The sequence below is a fragment of the Narcine bancroftii genome, chromosome 7 (genome assembly GCF_036971445.1).
Source record: "Narcine bancroftii isolate sNarBan1 chromosome 7, sNarBan1.hap1, whole genome shotgun sequence".
In the NCBI taxonomy this organism is placed as follows: Eukaryota; Metazoa; Chordata; class Chondrichthyes; order Torpediniformes; family Narcinidae; genus Narcine; species Narcine bancroftii.
This window is the reverse complement of record NC_091475.1, coordinates 37,524,973-37,548,488: the sequence shown is the minus strand read 5'-3', so window position 1 is coordinate 37,548,488 and position 23,516 is coordinate 37,524,973. Positions and strand designations below refer to the sequence as shown.

Genomic DNA, 23,516 nt, shown 5'->3' with positions numbered 1-23,516 from the left:
AAATAGAAAGATAGTGTAGCTAAACACATGGCTGAAAACATGGTGGAGGAGGGAAAGCTTTAGAATTGTAGATAATTGGGCAATATTCCAGGGAAGGTGGGAAGTATTCCAGCAGGACGGTTTACATCTTAACTGGAAAAGAAAAAATATTCTTGCAGGTAGGTTTGCTAGTGTGGCTCCAGTGGGTTTAAACTAGATGTGAAGGGGGAGGGGAACTGGAGTCAAAGTAGGAGAGGAGGATGAAACTGAAGTTGTATGCACCATTAGTAATCAATGGAGAGCAAGAGAAGGAGATTTTCTTAAATGTATACTTCAGTGCTAGGAGCATTGTGAGAAAGAAGATGAGTTTAGAGAATGGATAGATCTTGGAATTATGATGTGATAGCCATTAGTGAAACATGGCTGCAGGAAGGATGTGATTGGCAACTAAACATACCATGATTTTGTTGCCTCAAGTTTGATAGAATGGGGGAACAAGAGGGGGACGTGTTGCATTGCTTGTTAGAGAGAGCATTACAGCAATGCTTTGGAAGGATAGATTAGAGGGCTCGACTACAGAAGCACAATGGGTGGAATTGAGGACTGGGAAAGAATTGGTAACACTTCTAGGGGTGTAACGAGCTTCCAGACTAAGTGGTAGAGGCAGGCTCGATATTAGCATTTAAGGAGAAGTTGGATGGGAAAGGAATGGAGGGTTATGAGTCGAGTGAGATTTTAGGTGAGAGAAAGTGTTCGGCGTGGACTAGAGTGGCCAAGTTGGCCTGTTTCTATGCTGTAACTACTATCGTCATTAATCTATCAACATGATGGGTCCATAACCCTGTCTTTATAAAGACCCCACTGACGTTTCTCCCGGTTCTCTCTCCCGACGTTGGGCGTTTCCAGCATTTTCTTATTTTATTCCCTGCTTAAATTACATGATAATGATCAGATAATAGTTTCAGTAGGTTTCAACAGGAGGAAAATACTTGGCAGGATAATTATGTTGCTTTTGAAATAAGGGAATGAGCATCTTTTACTTCCAGGTGAGTTGATAAATTGGGAGGCTCAATGTTTTAACAGAGAAATGGGAGCTCCTCATAGAGCAGTTTTTCCTGGCACAACAAAGTGTCTGGTTCAATTTTCATGGTAAAGTTTGTGACCCTGATGCTTCTTGCTGAGCATGAGGACAGAGTGAGGGAGAAGGAGGTTCAGAGAGAGAGAGACATAGAAGGAAGCAAAGTGCATGGGCATCTCACTGCTGAGGCAGACAGCCTTATGCATTCAGCCAGAGAGCAGGGAAAATTTATGTGTTTGCTTTCACAGCCTCCATTCCCTATCCTTTGTTGTTTCAAGCACCCATTACAATTTGATGTACTTTTTTGGCTAGAAAAGTCAAATGGAAAGACTCTAAACCTCCAATAGTTTCAATGGTTTTCTCATATTATATTCTGTTTAAGTTCAGAAAACATTAGATATCATGTAAATGTTTTTAATTTGATACTCACTCTTCCAGATGAGATATTGTCTTGCCTTTGTATTTTTGATTCACAGTATGAGTCAAAAGGTAAAAAATATATGTAACCATCAAGATACATGTTTTTGGTTAGTTTTCTTTAATAGAATAGGTTAGGTGATATATATATCTATCATATTTTTGATGTCTTTTCTGTCTTCACCCAGTGCAGTAGATGAGGGGGGTCGGGTGGGGGAGAAACTGAGTTTATACTGTTTGAAGTTTTATTTTGCTATATATAATTACATGATATTATATTTTCAGTTTCGTTCCCTTTTCTTCATTGTAATGTATTTATTATAAAAACCAGTAAAAAAAATTGAAAAAGAAAGATACTTATGTAAAATAATTTACAAATAGCCAGAGCTTTTTATTTCAATCCAGATTAAACATTAATTTAACAAAATATTTTTTTAAAATTTCCAACAACATTAATTGTTTGGAAGAGTTAAAATAGTAGTTAGACCCCCCAAAACATTTGGTATCTCTGCTCACACCCCATTATACAAATACATCTCAACCCATATACATATTTGTATTTCATTGAAAACAATGATCAGATGTTTCAATGTGGTTAGTGAACAAAATCAGACTTACGTTGTACTGATGGTTTGCAACAGGCTTATAATTTGTTGTCACAGCCTTATCCAGTTGTAAGGAGAGACGGATCGGTTTAGATGATTCCTCAATTTGCTGTCTGAAATGTGGGGGAAAAAGTAAAGTAAGTTTTTCAGAATTTCTTCTCAGCAAAAAAAAAAATAAAACATCCAGAGGAGATGAACTGGATCCAGAAACAACATGATGCAAGGCCAAGATGGAAATAAGTGCTCAACTTGATCAAAACAAATGGAGAGCCCGGAAAGAATGGAGGTGGGAAGAGGGGAGGGAGAGGAAGGAGAGGGCAAAGGGAGGGAGGGGGTTGGAGAGGGTGAGGAGGAGAGAGAAAGACGAGAGGAGGGGGGAAATGGGGAGGAGGAGGGAACCGGGAGGGGAAAGATGGAGGGGGAAAGGAGGGTGAGGAAGTAGAGGAGGGGAGGGGGAGAGAGAGAGAGTGAGAGGGCCAGGGGAAGGGGTGAGGTCATGAAGGGGAATGGGATGAGGGCGAGGGGGGAAGGAGAATGGTGAGGGTGAGTGGGAGAGGGATATAGGGAGGGGGGAGAGGGAAAAGAGGAAAGGAAGAGGAGGAGAGGAAGAGGAGGAGGAGGGCGCAAGGGTGGGGTGAGGTCACAAGGGGAGGGGGTGAAGGGAGAGAGGAGGAGAGGGGGAGAGGGAGAGGTGGGGAGGGGGAGAAAAAGATATTTGAACAGGTTTTGTACAGAGATTAGGCAGCTAATTAGGCATAGAACATTTCAGCACAAGAGCTCAAAACATCTGTGCTGACCTTGATGCCAAATTAATCTAATCACATCAGCATATATATGGTCTATATCCCTCCACTTCCTATCAGTTCATGTTCCTGCCCTCATGCTTTTATAACATCTGCTTCTGGCAATCCCCAGCAGCCTTTTCCAGACACCTTCCATACTTTGTGCAAAACTTACCTCATGCCTGTCCTTTTAAATTTCTCCCTCTCACTTTAAATCTATGCCCTCCTGAATTTAATATTTCCATCCTGGAAAAATGACCCCTGCAATATACCGTATCTATGTCTCTTATAATTTTGCAAACTTCAATTAGGTCTCCCTTCTGCCTCCGACACTCCAGAGAAAATAATCCAAGTCAATCTAAATCTTCCTTGCAGCTCTAAACTAGACAACACACTACTTGTGCTGGCACTTTCAGGGAGCTATGATTACTCTGTAGATTAATACTCCAAAGGGGCCTGCATTTACTGTATACAGTGAAACCCCGATTTAACGCAAACCCAGATAAAATACAGTTAGCCAGTGGATCCCTTTTTTCCCCCTCTTTCTGAAATTGAAATTGTTTTCAGATCGAAATGGAATGCACCATTAGAAGACAAAAATCTTTTTCAGTGAAAGCTTCACTCACTTGATGTGATCAAGAATAAAACTCAAACCCAAGTTGCACTAGACCCCAGCATACCTGAATCAACACTTTGTGGCCGAAAATCTCAAGAAGATACGTTACGCGTGTCGCTTTGGAAAGTTTTTTTTTTTAAATTTTTTATTTTTCACACCATAAATCACAATAGCCATGATATACACTTTTTCTTTTCCACACATTTACAGTGATTTTTTCTCCCCCCCCTCCCTCCTCCCAAGCCACCCCCCCACCCCCCCCCCTCTCATCCATTTTAGGTATACAATCTAGGTTGCATTAATTCAGTCAGACAATGTTGTCATTCAACAAAAATACACCAGAAATTCTACTGAGTCCATTCTTTTCTTTTCTTCTCCTTCCATCAACTTAGGTAATGTTTGTTCCCGGTAGGTTTTCGCTATTGTATTTAATGTAAGGCTCCCATACTTGTTCGAATATTTCAATATTATTTCTTAAACTATATGTTATTTTTTCTAATGGAATACATTTATTCATTTCTATATACCATTGTTGTATTTTCAAATTATCTTCCAATTTCCAGGTTGACATAATACATTTTTTTGCTACGGCTAGGGCTATCTTGACAAATCTTTTTTGTGCATCTTCCAAGTCAATTCCAAATTCTTTATTTTTTATGTTACTTAGGAGAAAGATCTCTGGATTCTTTGGTATATTGTTTTCTGTTATTTTATTTAATATCTGATTGAGATCATCCCAAAATTTTTCTACTCTCTCACATGTCCAGATTGCATGAATTGTTGTTCCCCTTTCTTTTTTACATCGAAAACATCTATCAGATACTGTTGGGTCCCATTTATTTAACTTTTGCGGTGTAATGTATAGTCTGTGTAACCAATTATATTGTATCATCCGCAGCCTCGTATTTATTGTATTTCTCATCGTTCCAGAACATATTTTCTCCCATGTTTCCTTTTTTATCTTTATATTTAAATCTTGTTCCCATTTTTGTTTAGTTTTACCATTTGTTTCCTCATTTTCCTTTTCTTGCAGTTTGATATACATATTTGTTATAAATCTTTTGATTAACATTGTATCTGTAATCACATATTCAAGGTTACTTCCCTCTGGTAAACTCAAATTGCTTCCTAATTTATCTTTCAAGTAGGATCTCAGTTGGTAATATGCCAGCGCTGTATCTCCAGTTATATTGTACTTATCTCTCATTTGTTCAAAGGATAAGAATCTACTTCATGAAAAACAATTTTCTATTCTTTTAATCCCTTTTTTTTCCCCATTTTCTAAAGGAAAGGTTGTCTATTGTAAAAGGGAGTAGCTTATTTTGCATCAATATTAGTTTTGGTATTTGATAATTTATTTTATTTCTTTCTACATGAATCTTCTTCCATATATTGAGGAGATGGTGTAATACTGGAGAAGTTCTATGTTGTACCAATTTTTCGTCCCATTTATATAATATGTGTTCAGGTATCTTTTCCCCTATTTTATCTAATTCTAGTCTTGTCCAGTCTGGTTTTTCCCTTGTTTGATAAAAATCTGATAGGTACCTTAATTGTGCGGCTCTATAATAATTTTTGAAGTTTGGCAATTGTAAGCCTCCTTGTTTATACCATTCTGTTAATTTATCTAGTGCTATCCTCGGTTTCCCCCCTCTCCATAAAAATCTCCTTATTATTTTCTTTAACTCTTTGAAGAATTTTTCTGTCAGTTGTATTGGCAATGCCTGAAATAAGTATAGTATCCTTGGAAAAATGTTCATTTTAATACAGTTTATCCTTCCTATCAGTGTTAGTGGTAGCTCTTTCCAATGCTCTAAATCGTCCTGTAATTTTTTCATTAGTGGATTGTAATTGAGTTTATATAATTGGCCTAGATTTTTGTTTATTTGCACACCTAGGTATCTTATTGCCTGCATTTGCCATCTGAATGGGGATTCCTACTTAAATTTTGAGAAATCCGCGTTATTCATAGGCATTGCTTCACTTTTATTTACGTTTATCTTGTATCCCGACACTTCTCCATATTCCTTCAATTTCTTATATAGTTCTTTTATTGATAGTTCTGGTTCTGTTAAGTACACTATCACATCATCCGCAAATAGACTGATTTTATATTCCCTGTCTTTTATTTTTATTCCTTTTATATTATTATCTATTCTTATCGATTCTGCTAGTGGTTCTATAGCTAGCGCAAACAATAATGGTGATAGTGGGCATCCCTGCCGCGTTGACCTGCTTAAGTTAAATTGCTTTGATACATGTCCATTTACTGTCACTTTCGCTAACGGTCCCTCATATAATGCTTTAATCCAATTAATATACTTCTCCGGTAAACTGAATTTTTGCAATACTTTGAACAAGTAATTCCATTCTACTCTGTCGAAGGCCTTCTCTGCGTCTAAAGCAACTGCTACTGCCGGTGCTTTATTTCCTTCTACTGCATGAATTAAGTTAATAAATTTATAAATATTGTCTGTTGTGCGTCTTTTTTTGATAAATCCAGTTTGGTCTAAATTTACCATTTTCGGTACCTGTTCTGCTAATCTGTTTGCTAATAGTTTAGCTATTATCTTATAATCTGTGTTTAGCAGAGATATTGGTCTATATGACGCTGGTGAGAGTGGATCTTTCCCTTGTTTTAGTATCACTGTAATTATTGCTGTTTTACATGAATCTGGTAAGTTTTGTGTCTCATCAATCTGGTTGATTACATCCAGGAGGGGCGGTATTATTAGATCTTTAAATGTTTTGTAGAATTCTATTGGGAGTCCATCCTCTCCTGGTGTCTTATTATTTGGTAAATTTTTTATTATCTCTTGTATTTCTACTGTTCCAAATGGTTCTGTTAATTTATTTTGTTCCTCTATTTGTAGTTTTGGTAGTTCAATTTTAGTCAAAAATTCATCTATTTTCCCTTCTTTCCCTTCGTTTTCAGTTCGGTATAATTGTTCATAGAATTCTCTGAAGTTTTCCTTAATTTCTTTTGGATTATATGTAATTTGTTTGTCTTTTTTCCTTGTTGCCAATACCATTTTCTTAGTTTGCTCTGTCTTAAGCTGCCATGCTAAGATTTTGTGTGTTTTTTCACCTAGTTCATAATATTTCTGTTTTGTCTTCATTATATTCTTCTCCACCTTATATGTTTGTAATGTTTCATATTTTATTTTTTTATCCGCCAATTCTCTTCTTTTGGTTGTATCTTCCTTTATTGCTAATTTTTTTTCTATGTTTATTATTTCCCTTTCCAACTGCTCTGTTTCCTGATTATAGTCCTTCTTCATCTTGGTTGCATAACTTATTATTTGTTCTCTAATGAATGCTTTCATTGCGTCCCATAGTATAAACTTATCTTCCACTGATTCCGTATTTACTTCAAAGTACATTTTTAATTGTTTTTCAATAAATTCTCTAAAATCCTGTCTTTTAAGTAGCATGGGGTTTAATCTCCATCTATACATTCTTGGAGGGATGTCCTCTAGCTCTATTGCCAATAACAGGGGTGAGTGGTCCGATAATAGTTTAGCTTTATATTCCGTTTTCCTAACTCTCCCTTGAATGTGGGCTGATAACAGGAATAGGTCTATCCTTGAGTATGTTTTATGTCTAGTCGAGTATTATGAGTATTCCTTTTCTTTTGGGTTTTGTTTCCTCCATATGTCCACAAGTTTCATTTCTTGCATTGATTTAATTATAAATTTGGTTACTTTGTTCTTCCTGTTAATTTTTTTCCCCACTTTATCCATATTTGGATCCAAATTCAGATTGAAATCCCCTCCTATTAGTATGTTCCCTTGCGTATTAGCTACCTTCAAAAAGATATCTTGCATAAACTTTTGATCTTCTTCGTTAGGTGAATATATATTAAGTAGATTCCAAAGCTCCGAATATATCTGACATTTTATCATAACATATCTCCCTGCTGGATCTATTATTTCCTCTTCTATTTTAAATGGCACATTTTTGCTAATTAATATAGCCACTCCTCTTGCTTTTGAATTATACGATGCTGCTGTTACATGTCCTACCCAATCTCTCTTTAATTTCTTGTGCTCCAATTCAGTTAAGTGTGTTTCTTGGACAAATGCTATCTATTTTTTCCTTTTTCAGTAAATTTAGTAGTTTCTTCCTTTTAATTTGGTTATGTATTCCATTAATATTTAGAGTCATATAGTTCAGCGTAGCCATTTTATATTTTGTTTATCTTCTCTTTCCGTTTTTCCATCATTACCTTTCCTCCTTTTCAATTTCTGTTTTCTTATTTTCAACTCTTTACCAGACAACATTCCTACAACATCCAACATTTTCCTTATTCTCCTATTTCTATCTTCTTTATCCCCAATCTCTCCTTCCCCTCCTGAGTTGTCCTTTATCCCTTGTCGGACAACCACATCTCCCCTCTCCATTTGGATTTGCGAATCCACTCGCAAGCGTCAACTGATTTTGCAGTGACCGCTCTTTTCCCCCACCCAGTCCCCCCAAGAAAAGATTTCACATTTTATATGTCACAAAGGTCACTCTTTTAATTCCCTCCTTATTCTCTCTATTCCATTACCTTCCCTTATTAATTCTTGTCTATACTATCTATGTTTTCCTCTAATTACAGATACTTTCACGTATGCCCATTGTCTCTATTCACTCTTATACCTCTTTACCCGCATACATATCAATCGTGGTCATTTTTACCCTCATTACCCGTCTTCATCCCTCAGTCTATTTTTGTCTTTACCCACATCATATCAATCGTGATCATTTTTGCTCTCATTACCCGTCTTCATCCCTCAGTCTATTTTTGTAATTGTTCTGCAAATTTTCGTGCTTCTTCTGGATCCGAGAACAGTCTGTTTTGTTGTCCTGGAATAAATATTTTCAATACCGCAGGATGCTTCAGTGTAAATTTATATCCTTTCTTCCATAAAATCGCTTTTGCTGTATTGAACTCTTTTCTCTTCTTTAGGAGTTCAAAGCTTTTATCTGGATAAATGAAGATTTTTTGCCCTTTATACTCCAGTGGTTTGTTGCCCTCTCTTACTTTTTCCATTGTCTTCTCCAGTACCTTTTCTCTTGTAGTATATCTTAGGAATTTTACTACAATAGATCTTGGTTTTTGTTGTGGTTGTGGTTTAGGGGCCAATGCTCTATGTGCCCTTTCTATTTCCATTTCTTGCTGTAGTTCTGGACATCCTAGGGCCTTAGGGATCCATTCTTTTATAAACTCCCTCATATTCTTGCCTTCTTCATCTTCCTTAAGGCCCACTATCTTTATGTTATTTCTTCTATTATAATTTTCCATTATATCTATTTTTTGGGCTAGTAATTCTTGTGTCTCTTTAGTTTTTTTATTAGATTCCTCCAATTTCTTTTTTAAGTCTTCTACCTCCATTTCTGCTGCTATTGCCCGTTCTTCCATCTTGTCCATTTTTTTCCCCATTTCTGTTAAGGTCATATCCATTTTATTTATTTTCTTTTCTGTGTTGTTTATTCTTCTTCTTAAATCATTGAATTCCTGTGTTTGCCATTCTTTAAATGACTCCATGTATCCTCTAACAAGAGCAAGTATATCCTTTACCTTGCCTTTCCCTTTATCTATTTCACTGTATTCTTCCTCTTCTTCTTCCTCTGGGTTGGCCATCTGTTGTTTCTTTGATGCCCTTTCCTCCTCTTCTTTCTTGTTTCCATTGTCTTCTGTGGTCTCTTCTTGCTGCAGGTGTTCTGCAGCTGTCGTTGCCGGCTGTGGAGATCGACTCCCCAGCTGGTCCCCCCTCCCGTTGGTGTGTTTTTTTTGCATGCGCATCGCGCATGCGCGAGGAGTCGCGCATGCGCGGTTGCGCACTTTTACTCGGCTCTGTGAGCCATTGTTGTAGTTCTTTTTCTACCGACCTGAGGTAGTGGGGTCCTCTCTCCACAGCGGGCCTCTTCGGACAGGTAAGGCCTTCACCTTTTTCCTCCGTTGTCTTCTCTTCCTCTCTTCTTTCCGTTGATTTTGATTTTTCTCCTTTTGTCTCCATCTTCTTTCCACCTTTATACTCACTTTTCTTTAACTTGTATTTCTGTGCCTTTGTATTTTCTCTTGTTTTTCCCGACTTTTCTGGAGAGGGCTGGAGTTCACCGTCCGGCCACTACTCCATCACGTGACTCCTCTCGCTTTGGAAAGTTGAGGAAGAGCAGAACTAAAGGCCAAATGCATGAAGACAGCCAAAGATGTCAGCCTCGATGACTCCCTGTATGAGTGGTTTGTTCAAGCACACTCAGAAAGCCTTCCGATTTCTGGGCCTATTCTCAAATCTCAAGCCAAGAAGTTTGACCAGCTGATCAAAGGAGAAACTTTACAGTTCAAAGCTAGCGATGGATGGCTAAACCAGTTTAAATGCTGTCACGGGATGTGATAGTGTCTGGAGAAATTCGCTCAGCCAACAGTCGGCAGAACTAAAACTCACTTAGAAGAAGGGGGTTACGTCGACAAAACAGGCCTTCCTACAAGATGATCCAAGACTGCACACTGTCTAGCAAAGATGATGCCCATCGACATGAGGGGTTCAAGCCATGCAAAGATCACGTGACATTGTTGTAGCCTGGAAGACAAGTTAAAACCACTCACGAGTGGCAATTTTCACTTGCCCTGCTACTTCCACCATGAACATGAAGTCGTTACTGTTCGAGTACTCATAGCAGCAAAGCTTAGATGACCAGTGTCATCTTTGAGGATTGGTTTTACATAACTTTTGTCCATGCGGTTCAGGCTCATTTGCGTAAGCAAAAGCTAGAACCCAAAGCTCGTCTTTTGCTTGACAACTGACCCACCCACCCACCAGCTACCAACCTATTAAGCTGTAATGGAAAGATCTAAGTTTCTACCTCCCAAAGAACACCATATCTAAGATCCATCCCCTAGATCAGGGGTTCGTCTCCGTGTCAAGCAAAATTACAGGCATGAATTTTTGGACCTGAACCATCACGTTATAACGGGGTATCACTGTATATTCCTCTTAAGGTGCAACATCTCTCAGTGGTGGGGATTAAGCTTCATCTGCCATTTCTCCATCCATATACATCTCCAATTGATCGAAAAAACTGATGGATTCTTTAGCCCTTTTTACCCTGAAAAGCCGCATTATTGCTATATACACGACCCGTCTCTGGAAGCCAGCTTGCTTGTTCGGACAGAACAGAAGAAAAGCCAGGTTCGTAAGTCCTTTTACACAGCAAGCCGGCTTTCCGAAACAAAAGAGGCGGGATGTGTAGCACAACAGTATGGCAACACACTTGCCATTCTAGACTGGATCCTCATCAATACGCTCCACTTCTGGTACTACCTACCTTGGCAGAGCGCATCCGGGTAAGTTTAGACCACCCCTCCCCCCCCCAATCAATCCGCCTTCGATGCACTTGAAAGGTGGATAATACCCGGCTTTCAAGTGCTGTATAAAAGGGGTTTTTGACAACCTTCTTCATGATTCACTATTCTACCAATTTTCGTGTCATCTGCATATTTACTAACCAGCCCATCTGCATTTTTGGACTTCTGCTGAAGTTGTGGCTTTGATCCCTGTGGAACCCCACTGGTCTCAGACATCCAGTCAGAGAAACAGCCTTCCACCATTTCTCTGATTTCTGTGGCCAAACCAAGTCAAGGATTCTCCTTGACTTCACCTACCACCCCATCAGCCTTTGCATTCAATGTATCCAGCAATTTCTGCCATCTACAACATGATCCCACTCCCAAAGACATCTTCTCCTCTTTTCCCAAGAACTACTCTCACCATGACTCCCTCATCCACTCATCCCTTCCCACTAATTGCCCCCTTGATACCTTCCTTTTTTTTAATTAAGGATTTTCAATCAACATGGAGTTGTAATACAAACAAAATCAAAGAAACATCAGATATATACAATAAAATACCAAAACCAAACCACATGTTGATATCCAAAGAAAGAAGAATCAAGACATTATCACAATATTGTTTATAAATACAAAATTACACACTGTGCAGATCCTTAAAAGAAAAGTAGGAAACAGAAAAAAGAGAAAGACATCCTTGCCCAAAGAAAAAGGAAAAAAGAGGTAATTCTCTCATGATGTGACAAAATAATCTGTTTTCCAAAAGCATTAATTACATACAGATGAAACAATACATGATTCATCCAGAGGCTACTTCCTCCCTTAAAGGATAAATGTCTTAACATAGACAACGCCAGGGATACTGGAGATAGTGGTATTGGAGATCAGGGGGGGGGATCATCAAAGGTTAACTCCCATATATCTTCAATAAAGGTTCTATATTCTTAAAAACATGTAACAATTTCTGAGGTTGTAAGAATCTTCTCCAAGGGAACACAACTATGCATTTCTGACTTCCAGCGTGTTAGACTCAATTGGGAATCAGATTTCCAAGTAATGACTATGCATTTCCAGGCCACTGTTAAAGCACGTTTAACAAATTTCAATTGATATTTCGACAGCCTCATTTTAAATCTTATATCTGCTAATTTCTCCAATAAAAACAATTCTGGCACCTGAGAGTATCGAATTTCAGTAATTTGTTCCAGGAGATTCCCCAAATCATCCTAAAATCACCTTTGGTCATGACCAAGTTGAATTCAAAAAGCACCTATATCTTGACAATATTGAAAACATAAATTGGATAATTCAGATTTTCATTGGTACTTACCTCTGTGCTGCAAGAAATGTTACCCTTGCACCCATACTTCCTCCCTCACCACCTTTCAGGGTCCCAAGCATTCCTTCCAGGTGAAGCAACACTTCATTTGTGAATCTGTAGGAGTTATATACTGCATCCAGTGCTCCCGTTGTTGGCCTTCTCTACATCGGAGAGATGGGACACAGACTGGGAGATCATTTTGGTAAGCACCTTCACTTTGTCCGCTGCAATAGTGGATCTCCCAGTTGCCACCCATTTCAATTCCATGCCCCACTCACACACTGACATGTCTGTCCATGGCCTTGTGTACTGTCAAACTGAGGCCACCCAGAAATTGGAGGAAGAACACTGGGCACAGTTAGTGTAGCGGTTAGCGCAACGGTGTTACAGCGCCAGCGATCGGGACCAAAGTTCGAATCCTACGTTGTATTTAAGGAGTTTGTACGTTCTCCCTGTGTCTGTGTGGGTTTTCCCAGAGGCTCCAGTTTCGTCCCACCGTTCAAAACAAAACCCTAACCCTAATGTACAGGGGGGTTATAGGTTAATTGGTGTAATTGGACAGCACGGGTTTGTGGGCTGAAAGGACCTGTTACTATGCTGTATGTCTAAATTAAAAAAAAGACATTTACATAGACCTCCAGTTTCTGTTAGGCCTTTCTCCCCTCTCTCTCATTTTCCCTATCCCTCTCTATCCTTTCCTTCAGCTCCTCACCCCCTTCCCTCTCCATTCAGAGAGCTATCCCTTCCCACTACCACTTCGTAGCTTTTTTTCCCCTTCTTTCCCAGTCGCATTCACCTATGACCTCTTGCCTGTGGGCCTTTGCTCCTCCCCCTCAACATTTTATTCAGGTGCCTGCCTGCTTTTTGCTCATACCTTGACGAAGGACTCAGGCCCGGAATGTTGGTTATGTATCTTTTCCACAAAGAATGGTGCATGACCTCTGTGTTAAACTACAATCACAATGCCTGCAGATTTTCTTGTTTAATTTGAATCTAATCTACCAAATCACCAAAGATCCCATGTGTCTTCATCTTCTGGATTTGCTTACCATGAGGGAAACTGTCAAATGTCTTAATAGTGCTGTTGCCTCACAGCTTGTGAGACTCCAGTTTGATCCTAACCTCAAGTTCTGTCTTTGTGGTGTCTGCACGTTTTCACCATGACTGCATAGATTCCCTCCCAAATCCCAAAGACATGCAGGTTGGTAAGTTCATCGGTTCCTGTAAATTGCCCCTAGCGTGCAGTTGAGTGGGAGAATCTGTGGCGAGTTGATGAGAACGTGGGGAGAATTTTAAAAATGTGATTAGTGTAAATAGGCGAGTGATGGTCTGCATGGAGCTGATGGGCATTTCCTGTGTTGTACAAGTCCACACGACGACAGAGGGAAAGAAGCCAACATTAAAAAAAACACTGGCAATCCTTTGAACACCTTTTTTTAAAAGTTTCTGCATGTTGGTCAAAGATAGTAAATGCACTGAATTTTATAAGAGAGAGTAACTCCACCAGGATTAAAAAAACATTTTAATAGACAAGGTTGATTTTTTTTTGTTCATTCCCATCTACCTTTGGTAAATGTCGGTGGGAGGCATTGTGGAGTTTAATGTGTGCAAGACAGATAAATTGATTAAAGAACGTCTACATGCAACAACTGGAGACAATCTTTGCCAAAATTAGATTCAAGTAGTGATGATAAGCAATCAATATAACCTCGAGTTTTATTTGGCATTTAATCTGCTTAATCTTGTGGCTTCTAAAAGAGTTAAATGCAAAAAAAAACTGAAACAAGAACTCTTTTCAAAGACCATGCTCAGATTTTTTTTTGTTTTTATACAGACTCTCAGACACATCAACATAGAGATGTTCAGTAGGTTGGGTTTACGATTGTAATTTATAGTTACCCAACTCCTGGATACTCTGAGTCACGCTGCCACCACACTTCTGCAATAAATCAGCAACTCCTCAGCGCTCATTTCCTTTCCTTCCCTGTACAGCCCTGCCTTGGCAAGGCACAACACTTCAACTATGAACCTTTATCGGCTGCGATAGCCTCTGTTCCAAAAGGTAAGAATATTTTTAATATACATTTCCTCTCTTATCGATCATTAACATAAGCATAACAATCTGTGGCTCTTTTATCACAATCACACCAGGAATCCTTACACCACAGTCAGAAATGTGGAAATCAAGTCATTCGTAAGCTTTGAAAGACTGCTAAAGCGTTTGCAAGAGCTACAAATCTTCCATCACATATTATTCCAAAGTAAAATGTTACATCCTATTTAAGATGCCATTGTGCAAATATTTTAAACCCTGAGCTCCAAATCTAACTCGTATTCAGCACCATGAGTTAGGAAACATTTGGAAATTATTGTATTTTTCTAAGTTCTCTCAGGGATATCACAGAAACAATTTCTTGCTGCTGGGCAACTTGCAGATTGTTGGCACAATAATGGTTTTCATCATTCAAGAATTTTGATGACACATTTTTTTCCACATTGCTGTGCTACGTTTTACAATTTTCTTTGACCAGACTGAGAATAAAAGAATAGAAGGAAAACCTGATGCCCTTTGTCAACTAAAGCTACAAATGCAGAGGTAGGTTTTTTTTTTGATGTAGCCTTTTTAAAACCTAAGTTCCTCTGAATTTCACAGCCACTTGTTACTTACCTGACATTGGCAAACTTCCAGATAAATATTCTGTGGTGGTCTGCATTATGGTTTTAATCACAGGGCATTATTTGGGATCCAACTATGCCTTTGTGACAGAGAATTTTGCATACTATGTTTACAATGGTTTGGGACAGACACATTCTGCTTTATGAATAAAGCTCTATGATGCCCGATCATTTCTTTGTTTTCAATATTTAATGTTAAAGGCCACTCAGGTGTTCATTAAAAAAATGAACTATTAATGTTAACTACTTACTTCTCACCTTATGCTCAACAGTGCATTATGTACTCACTTAAATGAGTTATTTAAGTTAACTACCCGGCAGGGAAATAAATTCATATTGATAAAGATGGAATGATTAACCAACAGTTAATGCAGCTCATTAAAAATGATCACAATTACTAACTTCATTCTGCTAGCTAAATCATCAAACACAAGAATACAACTGGATAGTTTTAAACAAATAAATGTGCTCAATAAAAGGTTGTTGAATCTAGACAGTGATTCCCTGAAATAGTCTGAAGGGATTTGGATATAGATAGTAGCTCTCTCAACTTCAGCCATTTTAAGCTTTTGGCATCTCTGCATTTCTACAATGAATGTCAGATTCACAACACTAAATGATTATCTATTATATACTAGCCTGATGCATGTGGTTCTGCTTTCTTTTCGAAGAATGCAGAATGAGGGGAAAAAGTTATTAATCAAAACACAATGTTTAATAAAATATTTACTTCAACATTCAGAACAATTTCAACCATTTTACAATGTAATTGTGAGCAGAAATAGAGAATAAAATAAGACGTTAACCATTTCTGACTGCTGTCAGCCTCGATGTAAGGATTTAAATCTAAGATCATTCTCACCATTGATTAGATGATTTCAAATTTAAAACTGCAAACCCCGTCAGTCAGAACTTATATTAATTCCACTCACGTTGTCTGTAGATTCTCATGATTCGGCTGAGCTTTGAACAGACTGGAAATTACTCACAGTACTTATTAAATTGGAGAGAATCCAACACTATTTATTAAAGCTACACATCATTCCAAATTCAATTGGTGTAATTCATTTTTATTGAACATTTGGTAGTCATAGAGTGAATTTAAAAACACCGAATAATTAGCATTAATAACATTGAATAATTAACATTGAGGAATCTTTCCCTGCAAAGGTCAGCACTCTAGGGAGTTTGTTGAGCATGGGTAAGGTTATCTTTTGTGAAGAGTATATATTTCTAAATGCTTTATCAGATCAAACGGGTCTATCAAATCACTGTGTCAGTCATATTTTATGACATTTGCATTAAAAATTACCCTTTAAATTGAACACAGATATGATTCTTAACTGAGTATATGGAGTAAAGACAGAACCTTCTTTCAAAGATGGATGAAATTTAAATGAATTATTACATTTTTTCTTGGTAATGTTATTTATTCCGACCTCTCCTTCTTTGTTAATTCTTTTTGCTATGGCAGAATGTCTCACTTGAGTGTCCATTCTTCCTGTGTAACACTGTTTTAAGTATTGTCTGTTCACTGAAGGGTTCACAGATGAACCTGACACTACATCACAGATGCACACCTTCTGCAAAGACCTCAAATTAACACTCAGATCCAGGAACAAAGGCTGAAAATATATATACTCTGTACTTAACTCAGCACTAAGGTCAGCAAAAGTACCTCAAACAAAAAATTAATTGAAGTTAACTAATTCAACAAAATTTTAGGGTAAATTGGAATATTGAGCAGGATTACTGTTTGAAAATTCATTAAACATAATGACGGATGGCTATGTTTGTTGCTTGGCAATAGTTGGAGATGGCTCCATCCCTCTTGTTTCAGCTTTAGCTGTTTGCCAAACATGAAACACAAAATTGAGTTACATTTATGAGCATAAATATAACTAATTTAATCCAACATTCAGATGTCCCCAATGAGCTGGTTCAAGAAATTACTTAGTATGGCCTGAGAGGATTCAGTAAAAATCACTCAAAGGAGCTCAGGCTTCAGATGAGAGAGCAAAGTAGTAATGCAGAAAAGGGCATTACTTTTAGTATGAAATGAATTTTACTCAGCAGACTCAAATTGTAAATGTATGGAAAAATAGAATAGAATCAAACTGATATTGCCAGACTTCCTTCTGATGTCTTACATTCTGTTTATTCCTTTTGCATTTTTTTAATCCAATGATCCTAAGAAAACATGGAGACAACACCAGTGAGGTGGAATGGCTGCTAACAGGCACAAGAACCTGATCAATGGGGGTTTAGCATTTCCTATTTCATCCCACATCCCACACCCTCTTGTAGGATCAAAGGCCATCTAGCAAACACATGCCCTGAAGCACGGAAAGCGTATCCCTTGCATCGAAGCTTAGTCTAGCCAATCACTACAACAGAACTTCCCCCAGCCATCTTGGACCTCACCATACCACGGGATCCGGGAGGGGATGTCAAGAAGGAGGGTCTGGACTTGTGCAACCGTTACTCACATAAATCCATTCACACATATCCTGTTCCTTTCTGAGGAGTGGGTATCCTCACATCAAACTGACTGAAAGGAAGCATCATCATCCTATGGGATGGATAGCCAGAAAAACACCAACACCACAAAAAGGATGGACTGTTCTATTGTAATGCCACTCTTTTTTTTCTTGCATTATGTAATTGTGAATATTTATCATCTATCTTTTCTATTTATTATCTTCCATAATTTAATTTAATGTGCAGCAAGTAAGAATTTCAGTGTACATATACAGAGTACAATGTATATAACAATAAACTCGTTAGTCACGATTATGGAAAACAGTGAAGGATCATCTGTTAAGATTTATACAATGTCTTAAGGAGAGAATAATTTAAGAATCTTTCGTTATTTAAAAAAGTAATGAGTGGTACATCAAAACATTTTGATGACAGGTTTATACAGTACATTTCCAATTATCTGAAATGCTTGCAACCGGACCAATCTTGATTAAGTGGATTTTTTGGATATTTGGGTATTTTCTCTAAAGCAGCCCAGTAGCATCAGGAGAATACTTATATTGGCTATCGCCAATCCCCGACACCTACCAACGCAATTGCCAATCCCCAACACCTCCCCACCACCGTTGCCAATCCTGCCCGGGAGCCTGAGATCTCTGCTCCTGCCCAGGAGCCTGAGGTCTCACCTCATTTGTAAGCGGGAGGAGATTGCACAGGGATTGCCCTCCAGCAGAATTTCAGTGACCCCGCTGAAAGGGTATTTGACAGGGAGTGGCTCAGGTGAGGGGTGAGAAAGCGCAGCTCGGACGGGCAGGCAGGGAGAGAGTGCGGTATTAATTTCAAATTCTGAGAACGCCACAATGCAATTTATCATAAAGTTGCAGTAACTCATGGCAAAAAATGACAAATTATAAATAAATAATGAGTGCTATCCTTCAATGTATAACCTGAGGACAAATGTCTCCTTTATAAAACTGATTCCCTGTAGACCCACTTGAGCGTGGTGGGTACATTTTTTTCTTTTTTTAAAATTATGACATCATGTCTCACCTGGAATTTCGGTTGATTGGTTAATTGGAAACATACTGTATAGGGAAATTAATTATGAATTTCAACACCAAAAATACTGCTGCTGCATTTGCATTGTATTTAACACACTCTTAAAATCATGAATTTTAAAAAAAACTTTCTTTGTTACCAAAGTCACTACTGACCTTTTTAATCTCATGTAAGATTCATTGACAGCTGGTGTACATTCTGCACGCTGAACCACAACACCTTCAAAGGTTAGTTTTTCTTGGGGTGAGAAAAGAAAAATCAAATGAGTGAGAAATAAACAGCCATAAGAACACAGCTAATATTCAGATTGCCAAAAATTCTGAGATGGAAAATTACATCAAAAAACATTGCTGCCTCTATGCAAACTCAAATACATTTACCTGCCATTCACTGAATTCTATCTCATGGAATAACCATGGTTGGGGTGACTTTTATCTATTTTTGTGTTTGTTCTTCACCCAATTACAGAATTTGTCTGAGTAATAAGAAAACAGCAGAGGTACCAATGTTAGTGTAACTAGAAGAACAACTTTTTATGAGAGCAGAATATTGATATGGCTGCAATTATGGTATGAACCCATTGATATGAGCAAGAATCGGTAAAATGGAGGATAAAATAAAGTGAAAAAAGATTAACCGACATTTCCTCACTCTCAAAAAAAATTTAGTCCGACTGAAAAGACCTTCAAATGTAATGGAGTAATAAAAAAAATCCTGTACCCAATTAATTCTGTATAAATACTGAATAAACTTAAGGCAAATGTATCCAATAATCATTTAAACACTAACATTCTATGACCAGTCATGGGGCATGACAGTAGTTTCTGAAAATGCAACACCTGAAGCTAAATGAAATGTGTATAACTAGAGGTTGTTTTTTAATCACTACTTGGTGCACTTTATCATAAAATTCTTTTTTGCACCTTTTTGTCACATGTTCTGAAAGTGACGATCAACTCCTTTTTGAACTCCTGTTGATATGGAGTGTGAAGTTAACTAAAGTGCCAGTTTGGCAGATTCCTGTAAGTCATTGTCAACTAGTAGTTTAGATTGGATTTTGAATTTATCAGACATGTTTACACTATGGAACAATACAACAGGTGTGAATTTGCCAAAAACGATTTCAACCTCAATTAGATACACGTCAGATATTAAATAGAGAGCAGAAGGAAGTCCAGTAAATCACGTGCACTATCCATAAAATCTTCATTATGCTGATATTAAAAAAACAAGCTGATCACTGCTTGGTCATTTTTTTAAAAATTAGACATACAGCACAGCAACAGCCCATTTCGGCCCAGGAGTCCGTGCTGCCCAATTAATCTACACCCCACCCCGGCACGTTCCAGATGGTGCAAGGAAAAAAGGTTGCTGCTTTTAGCCTTGATACCCACCCCTGTCCAATAGTAATGCAATTAAGACAACTTGCATTTAAAAACTTGTTAGATTGGTTTCTCCCAATATTGGATCAATTGTGTGGTTCCCAACAGCAGTTCTTTCAGAATGTTCACAGCTATTGTAGTCATACAGATAGTTTGTTGGGAAAGCTCGACTCAGCCTTGACAACCTCTCTGCAGTGGCCACAGTAGAGCAACATTAAAGGCTGTTGTGTTCTTGAGGGAGAACCTTAGGGAGGCGGTGGAGAAATACACAGGTTTCCGATAACATGGCCAGGCCTACCCTTCCCATCTGTCCTTATTGTCACAGATTGAGACAGGTGCATTCAAATTGTGGGACTCACTGATAATGTACAAAATAAGCAATGCACTAAAACTCAGGTAGGCATACATAGCAATAGTCTCACCATAAGATTTCTTTCCTAGTTTAATTGGGAGTTAAAAGCAAAAGTTGCACATTGTTGGTCTAATTGCTGCTTGTAAGACATTCTACATCGTGATTAATTATGCTGAGGAAATGTTAGCTGAGAGAGGTCAGGCCAATTTTGTGATTGGAGGTTGTGGTCAGCCCAGTTTTGTGATTGGTGGAGTGGTCAGTCCAGTTGTGTGATTGGTGGAGTGGTCAGTCCAGTTGTGTGATTGGTGGAGTGGTCAGTCCAGTTGTGTATCTGGTGGAGTGGTCAGTCCAGTTGTGTGATTGGTGGAGGGGTCAGTCCAGTTGTGTGACCGGTGGAGTGGTCAGTCCAGTTGTGTGACCGGTGGAGTGGTCTGTCCAGTTGTGTGATTGGTGAAGTGGTCAGTCCAGTTGTGTGACTGGTGGAGTGGTCAGTCCAGTTGTGTGGTTGGTGGAGTGGTCAGTCCAGTTGTATGACTGGTGGAGTAGTCAGTCCAGTTGTGTGACTGGTGGAGTGGTCAGTCCAGTTATGTGACTGGTGGAGTGGTCAGTCCAGTTGTGTGACTGGTGGAGTGGTCAGTCCAGTTGTGTGACTGGTGACTGGTGGAGTGGTCAGTCCAGTTGTGTGATCGGTGGAGTGATCAGTCCAGTTGTGTGATTGGTGGAGTGGTCAGTCCAGTTGTGTGATTGGTGGAGTGGTCAGTCCAGTTATGTGACTGGTGGAGTGGTCAGTCCAGTTGTGTGAATGGTGGAGTGGTCAGTCCAGTTGTGTGACTGGTGACTGGTGGAGTGGTCAGTCTAGTTGTGTGATCGGTGGAGTGGTCAGTCCAGTTGTGTGATTGGTGGAGAGGTCAGTCCAGTTGTGTGATTGGTGGAGTGATCAGTCCAGTTGTGTGATTGGTGGAGTGGTCAGTCCAGTTGTGTGATTGGTGGAGTGGTCAGTCCAGTTGTGTGATTGGTGGAGTGGTCAGTCCAGTTGTGTGACTGGTGGTGTGGTCAGTCCAGTTGTGTGACTGGCAGAGTGGTCAGTCCAGTTGTGTGATTGGTGGACTGGACAGTCCAGTTGTGTGACTGGTGGAGTGGTCAGTCCAGTTGTGTGATTGGTGGAGTGGTCAGTCCAGTTGTGTGACTGGTGGTGTGGTCAGTCCAGTTGTGTGACTGGTGGAGTGGTCAGTCCAGTTGTGTGATTGGTGGAGTGGTCAGTCCAGTTGTGTGATTGGTGGAGTGGTCAGTCCAGTTGTGTGATTGGTGGAGTGGTCAGTCCAGTTGTGTGACTGGTGGTGTGGTCAGTCCAGTTGTGTGACTGGCAGAGTGGTCAGTCCAGTTGTGTGATTGGTGGACTGGACAGTCCAGTTGTGTGATTGGTGGACTGGACAGTCCAGTTGTGTGATTGGTGGAGTGGTCAGTCCAGTTGTGTGAACGGCACTATTATATGAAAATGTGCAAAATAGCTTTTTATATGTTTTGTATAAAATTGAACCAAATTCTTTTCAAGAAACACTCACAATCTGCATTTATGTCAGCTTGAGGCCCTATTACTCTGGTTCAATAAAACCTGAACATGAAAATAATTACAGGGCCCTCCATAATGTTTGGGGCAGACACTTTATCCTCCCCGCCTTATTTTCCCCTGTATTCCATAGTTTTAAATTTATAATCAAACAATTCACATGTGACTAAAGTGCACATTCCAGATTTTATTCAAGGTTATTTGTATATATTTTGGTTTGACTATAATTACAGCACTTTTTATACATAGTTCCCCCAGTTCAGGGCACTATAATGTTTGGGACTTCGTAATAGTATGTATATTAAAGTAGTAATGTTTAGTACTTTGTTGTATATCCATACTTGCTCTGACTGAAAGCTGTGATACATAGTTAAAACAAAATGCTGAGTATCTTCTTTGGTGATTCTCTGCCAAGCCTCCATTGCACCCATGTTCAGTTCCTGCTTGTTTTGGGGGCTTGTTCCCTTATGTTTTTCCTTCAGCATATGAAAGGCAAGCTCAATTGTATTTAGATCAGTGACTGACTTGGCCATTCAAGAATTTTTCAGTTTTTAGCTTTGAAAAACTCCTTTGTTGCTTTTGCAGTATGTGTGGGATCATTGTCTTCCTGTAGGATGAAGTGCTGTCCAATGAGTTTGGAGGCATTTGCTTGAACTTAAGAAGATGTTTCTATATACCTCAGAATTCATTTTGCTACTGCCATCAGCAGTTACATCATTAATGAAGATAAGTGCGCCAGTAACTGTGGCAGCCATAAATGCTCAGGCGATAACACCCCCAGAACCATGTTTCACAAATGAGGTGGCATGCTTTGATCTTGGGCAGGTCCTTTGCATCTCCACATGTGCTGTTGCCATCGCTCTGCATCAGGTTAATCAGCTGAACACAAGATCTTTTTCCAGAATTCTTATTGGCAAACTGTAATCTGGCCATCCCATTTCTGTGGCTAACTAGTGGTTTGCATTTTTCTGTGTGGCATCTATTTCTATTCATGAAGTCTTCTGTGGACAGTGGTCATTGACACATCCACACCTGCCTCCTGAAGTGTGTTTCTGATCTGTTGGACAGGTGTTTGGGATATTTCCGCATTATGATGAGAATTGTTCTGCCATCAGCAGTGAGCTCTTCCTTAGCCTCCCCGTCCCTTTGCAATGAATATGCTCTTTCTTCTTAATAATGTTCCAAAAAGTTGATTTTTATAATCCTAAGGTTTGGATGATGTCTCTTTCTTATTCTTGTTTTGCAGCCTCATAATGGCTTATTTTACTTTCATCGACACAACTCTGCTCCTCACGTTGAAAAATTTCAACTACAGACCCCAAAGGTGATTAAAAGCTTAGAAGCCTAGTTGTCTTATGCCTGCACCAATGAAGCAATTAAACATACCCGAGTACTCACAAATACCTGTGAAGCCAAATGTCCCAAACTTTATGGTGCTCTGAAATGAGTGGACAATGTATAAAAAGTGTTGTGATTTCTACATGGTCAAACCAAAATTATAGCAACAACCTTGAATAAAATCTGGAATGTGCACTTCAATCACATGTGAATTGTTTGATTACAAATTTAAAACTGTGGAGGTCAGGGGCAAATAAAGGAAAAAAGTTATCTTTATCGCAAACATTATGGAGGGCACTGTAAATGGCAAGGTAAAAAAAAGAAAACCTGTGTCTTGCTGATGCTTTAACTTGGACTGTTAAGAATTTCACCAGTGCATTTGAAGGTGGACATAAGCAATCTAATTTGTTAATCCATCTTTCTTATACAAATGTCTTAATCAATCAATCATTGCCATTTGGTAACTGGAATAAAATCCAATAGGAAAATAAATGTTAGCCCCCTAAATAATTTAAAACTACAATCTG

At 38.8% G+C, this 23,516-nt stretch overlaps 2 protein-coding genes across 5 annotated transcripts in view; one reads left to right on the top strand and one right to left on the bottom strand.

Moving 5' to 3' along the window:
• gtf2f2a (general transcription factor IIF, polypeptide 2a) overlaps nt 1-23,516 on the bottom strand; it is a 112,913-nt gene that overhangs the window by 23,394 nt on the left and 66,003 nt on the right. For both annotated transcript variants that reach the window (XM_069889636.1, XM_069889635.1), the window contains 2 exons: nt 18,506-18,587; nt 2,093-2,192 (listed from right to left, as the gene is read on the bottom strand). In XM_069889636.1, coding sequence (XP_069745737.1) covers nt 2,093-2,192; nt 18,506-18,587 — 182 coding nt within the window. The remainder of the gene's footprint in view (nt 1-2,092; nt 2,193-18,505; nt 18,588-23,516) is intronic.
• kctd4 (potassium channel tetramerization domain containing 4) overlaps nt 14,025-23,516 on the top strand; it is a 30,629-nt gene continuing 21,137 nt past the window's right edge. For 2 of the 3 annotated variants that reach the window (XM_069889640.1, XM_069889638.1), the window contains exon 1: nt 14,025-14,196. The gene's annotated coding sequence lies outside the window, so the exon portion shown is untranslated. Of the gene's footprint in view, nt 14,197-14,665; nt 14,731-23,516 lie in introns of all 3 variants that reach the window. The other variant, XM_069889637.1, reaches the window with a different exon arrangement.